Raw genomic sequence first — 7,805 nt, forward strand, 5'->3', positions numbered from 1 at the left:
CTACATAAAAACAGAATGCAATGATATGCAAATTTCATAAACCCGTATTTTATTATTATTTATTAATAGAAAATTGAAAACATGTTTAAACTGAGAAAATGTACCATTTCAAGAGAAAAAGATAATTTTGAAACTGATGGCAACAACACATCTCAAAATAGTTGGGACAGGGCAATAAAAGCTGTCAAAGTACAAACCCAATTCCAAAGTAGTTGGGACAGGGTCATGTGTACCACTGTGTAGCACCCCCTCTTCTTTTATAAACACTCTGTAAACACCAGAGACCTGAAGGGACCATATGCTGGAATTTAGGAAGAGGAATGTTGTCCCATTCTTGCCTGAGCATATGCAACTCTAAAACCTGGATATACCTTTCAGCATTAATGGTGCCTTTCCAGACTTGCTTAGCTGCTCATTCCACGCACACAAATGCACCCCCATACCATCAGAGATGCAGGCTTTTCAACTAAGCGCTGATAACAAGCTGGAAGGACCCTCTCCTTTTTAGGCTACTTTCACGCTGGTCCGTAGCAAAAATGTGGCAAAAACGCAAAAGCGTTTTTGATGCATTTTTGCTGTGTTTTTACCACAGCAGTTTTTACAGGACATGTGACTAAAAAAAACCACACCAAAAATGCAATGCAGGTGCGGTTTTGATGCTTTTTCTATTCATTTAAATGTGGAGGTGCATTTTTTTACCACACCAAACCTGCACCAAAAATGCATCAAGCAAAATTTAAAAAAATGCAGCGGACCCACAATGGATCATGTTCAGATATGGCTTCTTCTTTGTATGACAGAGCTTTAATTTTCATTTTTAGATAGCACAGGGAACAGTGTTCACAGACAGAGATTTTTGGAAGTATTCCTGAGCCCATGCAGTGATGTCCACCGCAGAATCATTCCTGTTTTTATTGCAGTGCTGTTTGAGGATCCGAAGATCACGGGCTTCCAATATTGAATTTCGGCCTCCCTTATGCACAGAGATTTCTCTAGATTCTCTGATGATATTATGTACTGATAGATGATAATAATTTGTTTAAAGTCTTTGCAATTTTACATTGAGGAACATTATTTTGAAATTGTTTACCAATTTTTAGACTCAGCTTTCACAGATTGGTGAACTTCTGCACATCTTTACTTCCGTAACACTCTGATTCTCTAAGATGCTCTTTTCATACCTAGTCATGCTACTGACCTGTTGCCACATAACCTAATTAGTTGTAAAATGTTTGTTCAGCTCTTCCTTGTTAGTACCATTTACTTTGCCAGTACTTTGCCCTATCCAGACTTTTTTGAGACATGTTGCTGCCATAAAATTCAAAATTACGTGATATTTTTCTTAAAATTGTACATTTTCTCATTTGATATGTTTACTATTCTCTATTATGAACAAAGTTTGGGTTTATGAGATTTGCAAATTATTGCATTCTGGGTTTTTTTTGTAGATTTTCAACAGTGTCCCAACTTTTTTGGAATTGGGGTTGTATCATCTAGCTACTTGCTGTAGATTCTAATAATGATACAAGTTGTAGTATTAATGCTCATAATTATACTTTTTTTAAAGGGTGGATGCAAAGTGACCTCATTGTAGCACGCGGCAAGAGACACGATGATAGCTTTTCAAGAAAACAATAGCTATCAAGGCAACGATCCAAGAATAGATTTTAATGCATTTAACATATATGCACAGAAGGATGGAGTACACAGTTTGTGATGACGATAAATACTCAGGGTACTATTTTAACAATGAACATAAGTGCTTATAAAATCAATCATTCACAACAGTTTGGAAATAGTTTGTACTTACAGTATGTGTATTATATGCAGTCAGAAATGCCTCAGTAACTATTTTCAAGTCTGAAACCACTACAAGCTCTGTCATTGTATCCCACTTGTGTCAACATCCATTTCAGATAAAAGTACAGAAAAGGTATTTCTAGTTTTTTACTGAATAAAGCCAAACTCATTCTTTTCAGAGAATTTAAATATGTTAGACATTATCTAACAAGCAAACAAAATAGCATTGCCCTATATTTGGGTGTTCCAGACATCATTAAAGCTGAAGTCCAATAAAATCCTAACTATACTTAAACCTGCTCCCACCCCTATTCTAATCCTATTGTAAATACCCTGGGAAAGGAAAGATGTCTATACTTATCACGTTGGCTCCCAGAGCCGGCTTCAGTGTAGAGGAAGGGCATCCAACAATGGATGCCCCATAGTAAGCCTATGGGTGACAATACTGCATAGGCTCTGCAGCCATTGTTGGCAAACTGTCCTCTTCACTGAAGGCAGCCGCTGTAGTGATCATGTGAATGGACCGGAGTGCCCTCAACATACAGTAGGTAATTTCACATATCTTTCCTTTCACAGTGTAATTAAAATAGGCTTAGAATGGGGGTGGGAGTATAGTTAGGATTTGACTGAACTTCTACTTTAATTTATGACAAAAACAGGTATCAGACTCTGTAGCATTTTCATATTAACTTATTAGTAACTAATTTTCTACATTTGTCATGTTCAGACCAGTTATTAATTATAACTATTGGTAGTGATTGTCTACCCATGGGAAATATTCTGATGCCTTGGGAATCCCTTGTAAATATATATTTTAAAAAATAATTTAAAAAGTTGATAAACTTGTTTCCAAAGTCTACATTGACACCAAAGTTCCATTCTGTAACTTAATGGGGTGGCATGACAGTCGATGAGTATTTTTTGCACTGGTTTGATTTTAATTCAGGAATAGTTCTTCACTTTTTTATTTATTTAAATGAGAGCAATAAAAAGTATGCAATATACTACTATTCATAGCATTTCAACTCACACAGCAACACCTAATACTAAAATCTTGAACATGTTTCTTGTCATGGTTTTTTAAGCCCTTTGAAATGAAAGGGTTAATTGCAGATAGCTGCCCAGTGAAGTAGTTATATGATGTATTACTAACTAGCAACTTTTCGCCTGTCAAAGCTGTCACAAGTGGAATTTTGCAAACTCAGTTGCAGATTGTTACTTGTCCTTGTCCTTACCACAGCGGCCTGAATACAATAGTCTGCAGTGGACGTTCCTCTATTGAGTCACGTGATTTTCTCTTTTTCAGTCCTCAAGCTACTGTTCACAAACATGAAATCAGGTTTTTGTGTGTTCTGAATGTTTGTGAAAAACCTCTAGGATACTATAGATTTACAAAAACATAGTATAAAGGCTGCAGACTGAAAGACAAAGGTAAATATGTCTTTACTTGTGAACTTTGGCTATTCAATGTGCACCCTAATAAACCTAATCTAAGCACCTTTATACTTGGCATCTAGTGATGGGCCAAACACCCCCGTGTTGGGTTTGCGGTCGAACGATCAAACCTAATGAGCGTTTGACCACGAACTTCAAGCTCAATGCAAGTCTATGAGACTGTGAATTCAAAAGTGTCCATTTTGAAGGCTTATATGGAAGTTATTGGCCATAAAAGAGCTATGGGGACCTGGTCACTGCCCTAAGAGAAATGAATCAGTGAAAAAATGTTTTTAAAAAACTACCGTTTTTAAAGTGTATTGCTTAAAGTAAACAAGAAAAAAGAATGAAAAATTCCTTTAAATATCATGCCTGGGGGGTCCCCTTAAACTACCTGCAAAGTTGCACAACTGTACAATGTACACAACCTGCTGCACCAGGACTGACCCCATCCATACCGGACCCTTTAGTTCTGGTAGGAAGGTTAGGAGGGACCCCACAGTAATTTTTTTTTTTAATGTGTGGGGTTCCCTTCAAAAGTCATGCAAAGCCCATTGGGCCTGATAGGACTTTTAAAGGGAACCCCACCTCCCAAAAATGGGGGCCTGGTATGGCTTTTAGGGGGAACCCTTTTTAAAAAACATTTTTTACTGTGGGGTCCTTCCTAACCTTCTTACCAGACCTAAAGGGGGGGGGGGGACCCACACTGTTTCTTTTTTTAATGTTTTTTAATTTTTCTTTATTATGATTATAATTTTTTTTTCCGGAGAGAGTTGTCTCCCCTCTGTGGCCAGCAACACACTGCAGTGTAAGCAGCCTTATATGGGGCGTGGACTTGGGCCTTGAGCTATGATTGGCCACACTCACCGTGACTTTGGCCAATCGTGGCTCTCATGCTGCTATTGGCCAAAGCATTGCATCTGACCTGTGGTCAGGTGCATTGCTTTAGCCAATCATGGCTGTCGCAATGCACTGTTCACCCGCCGAATGCCCTTACCATTCGTGCATTCGGCGAATACACAAACATCCGATGTTTGAGTCGAACTTACATTCGACTCAAACATTGAGCCAAACACTATTGGCAGCCTGGGTCACAGCATTTGCTGCAGGAGTACAGACAGTAACCCCTGTGTAACCCTAGGTTCACACTTGTGCAGATTTGCAGCCTGTGTTTGCGTGGGAACGGCAGCCTATTCATTTGAATAGGCTGCTGTGCCTGTGTGTCCCACAAAAAAAGTAATTTCACCATTTTAAAAACATGGTCCCAGAATGGGGTCTTACTTCAGTTTGATGCTCTTAAGTCCCAACACCAGCTACCTAACTCCCATTTATTTTGTTACCTACAGTTCCGACATGTGTTTTATGCCCAATTCAGATCTTCCGAGAGGTCTGTGCGAGTTGGGGATCTGGTGGCCCTGTTGCAAAACAAAACACTGTCCAAGGCATTATCTACCATATACAAACAGTTGTTTATTGATACAGACAAGATCCTTATGCCAGAACACGTGGTTGGTTGGCTTCCCTCAAATGGATGGGGACGACTGGAATGTTATTGACCAGCTCCTCCCTTGTAGTTCTGGGCTGATTCCTCACCTTTCTTATCATCAGTGATACCCCACGAGGTGAGATCTTGCATGGAGCCTCAGTCAAAGGGAGACTGATACACCAACAGTTGGGAACATCTTGGCTAGTCTCGCTGGAGTCATATAGTGTCTAGGGAATGGGGCCGTAAGAAGCATATCAAGGTTCTGGAGTGGCCTAGCCAGTCTCCAGACCTAAATCCAATAGAACATCTTTGGAGGGAGCTGAAACTCCATGTTGCTCAGCGACAGCCCTGAAACCTGACAGATCTAGAGGAGATCTGTGTGGAGGAGTGGGTCAAAATCCCTGTTGCAGTGTGTGCAAACCTGGTCAAGAACTACAGGAAACGTTTGACCTCTGTAATTGCAAACAAAGCCTTCTGTACCAAATATTAACACTGATTTTCTCAGGTGTTCAAATACTTATGTTCAGCAGTGCAAGATAAAGTCAGGAAATCACATTGTATGATTCTTTAAAAATCATACAATGTGATTTCCTGAATTTGTTTTTTAATTCTGTCTCTCAGAGTGGGAATGCACCTACAATGTGAATTTCAGACCCCTCCATGATTTCTAAGTGGGAGAACTTGCAAAATCGCAGGGTGTTCAAATACTTCTGTTCCTCACAGAGGCGGACTGACAACTCATGGGGCCCCCTACTGACCCTGGGCCCTCGGGCAGTGCCAGAGTTTCCAAATGGTCAGTCCGCCCCTGGTTCCTCACTGTAAAGCCACCTATGCCAGGAGAGGTGTGCCAGCTAAATTTGATTTGAATTTGAAATGTGTGTATAAATAGCATATCCACAGTGTCTAATCAAACATATATGTCTTTTGTGCCTCTCCTCCTCTCTTTATTTGAGATTGTTGTGCTTCTCTGAGCCCCAGAATTGACTAATATGTTCCCTTTAGGGAAGCCTGAGTCTTGATTATTTTCAATATATTGATATTCCGTTTTATATTCTGATTACTCCGTTATGGGGACATTACTTTGATATGTACATTTTGTGCCCATGATGATCTTCACTTCTGTGACAGCAGTGTACTTTAGGATCCACTGAGTTGTACTTGCTGCTAGTGCTGATGCATTGTAGTGCTTGTTTGTTTTGTGGTTATGGTTGTAGCTGTTGTTTTGTGTACTATTCTTTTAAAACCAATAAAAAGCTTTTGCCCCATGCTAATTCCTTGTGGCTCAGGCACCCGCAAACATGCTTGCGGGTTGAGATATGTGGGGGTGCCATTAAGATTGAATGGCAGCCCCATGTGTCTCTACAGAGCAATGCGTTTTGGCTGCGGGTGGTTGCGGATGTGGGACCAGCTGCGATTCCCACACCTGCAACCACCCTAGCCTAGCCTTAAAGAAGCGGGCAGACTATGGGGTTGATTTACTAAAGGCAAATAGACTGTGCACTTTGCAAAGTGCAGTTGCTCTCTGCAAGAGCAGTTGCTCCATAACTTAGTAAATGAGCAGAAGCTCTGCTGACTTGCATTATCCAATCATGTACAAGCAAAAATGCTTTTTTTAATTTTCCTTGCATGTGATTGGGTATTTTTAGAAAAGTGAAGATTTATCTCATATACTAAGCTCTGGAGCAACTGCACTTGCAGAGTCCACAGTCTATTTGCCTTTAGTAAATCATCCCCAGTGTTTGGTAGCTTTACTGATAAATGCACTGTAACAATATCATTGCTGCAGCAAATGTTTATTTAGACTACTTCTTTTCTAGGCAGATCAAGTAAGTGTCTTTTAATTTGCAGATATCAGTATCCTCTCAAGTAAAAAAAATATGCTGTATATATTTATATATTTTTGATACAAATTGTTGCTATTTTACCCCATGTTTATCTTGGTAAAAGTGGTTGTAAGGTTTTTCTTTCCTTACATAAAAAAAAAAAACATGTTATACTTACCTGTTCTGTGCAATGGTATTGTATTGGCAAGCTGGCTGCTAATGGGGCCTTTGTGTGGGTGCACTCCTGAGCCAGGCTATGTGTCTGTAGATGCACACAGTGTGGCTCAGCCCTGCTCCCTCATGGGATTTGAACCCATTACTCCCGCTGCTGTCCGAGACTCCTGTGAATGTTTAGGGATGGCTGGGAGGGGCACAGGCATTGGAAGGTTTTCTTCCTTAATGCAGAGGTTGCATTAAGGTAAAAAACCTTTTGCCTTTAGAACCACTTTAACTCTACACAGTCCTAACTAACTCATCTGTCTCCCCCTTTTATCATTAGCTGTTTTTCCTCCTTTTTATATTTGTTTTTATCATTCATATGTAATTTTTTTAATTTTAATTTTTTTTTCCTAATTTTGGTTGTGTCTCTTGAAATACAAATACAAAAAACACCTTTATTTTATTTGTATATAGCTTTGCAATGCTTTGTACCACGCACTAAGTTTCAATGATTTTTCTTTAGCATTAAACAGAATAAATTACGGAATAAATATTGCACCTTTAACATACAGTAACACTATGTTTTAAATCTAACACTAGAGCAAAACACTAACACATAAAAATGTTTTGTTCATTTTGTTATTTCTTTTTTTATTCTAATATTGCTTAGAAAATAAAATGTCTTTTGCTTTAAAATATTGCCAAATTCTTGTCTGTACAAAAAATAATATATGTATTGCTTCAGTATAATAGGCAACTCTGGGTCTGCCATCTGGAACATGTGACAGTGCACATCACCTGAAGCAAAGGCACTGTTAATATAACCTTCCCAGGATGCATCTGTGAGGCCAGGGTTACATCACCAGAGCCTCACTCAACCAGGAACTGAAAAAACAGTAATTGTAAGAAAAAGTAAACTCTTCCCTTGCCTCTCTCCTGCTTCACCATTTTAAAAATCTGGTGTGTACATCTGGTAAAGCCAAATGGAAAATTTGCATGCCACACTAGGATTCTCATGCATGCGCCCAGATGCCACTAATTCCTATTATCTGGGATACAATGGAGCCCAGCGGTGCCTGTGTGTATGGGCGAGACCCCCCTTC

General features: G+C 39.4%; 1 protein-coding gene across 1 annotated transcript in view; it reads left to right on the forward strand.

Moving 5' to 3' along the window:
* The window catches only part of LOC149454882 (Fc receptor-like protein 5), a 45,723-nt gene extending 38,325 nt beyond the window's left edge, over positions 1-7,398 (forward strand). The window contains exon 9 of the mRNA XM_089687049.1: positions 1,568-7,398. Coding sequence (XP_089543175.1) covers positions 1,568-1,594 — 27 coding nt within the window. The 3' untranslated portion in view covers positions 1,595-7,398. The remainder of the gene's footprint in view (positions 1-1,567) is intronic.
* The last annotated feature ends 407 nt before the right edge of the window (positions 7,399-7,805 follow it).

The sequence above is a fragment of the Staurois parvus genome, unplaced genomic scaffold (genome assembly GCF_062004578.1).
Source record: "Staurois parvus isolate SC_StPar_1 unplaced genomic scaffold, SC_StPar_1.0 ptg000415l, whole genome shotgun sequence".
NCBI classification, from domain to species: domain Eukaryota; kingdom Metazoa; phylum Chordata; class Amphibia; order Anura; family Ranidae; genus Staurois; species Staurois parvus.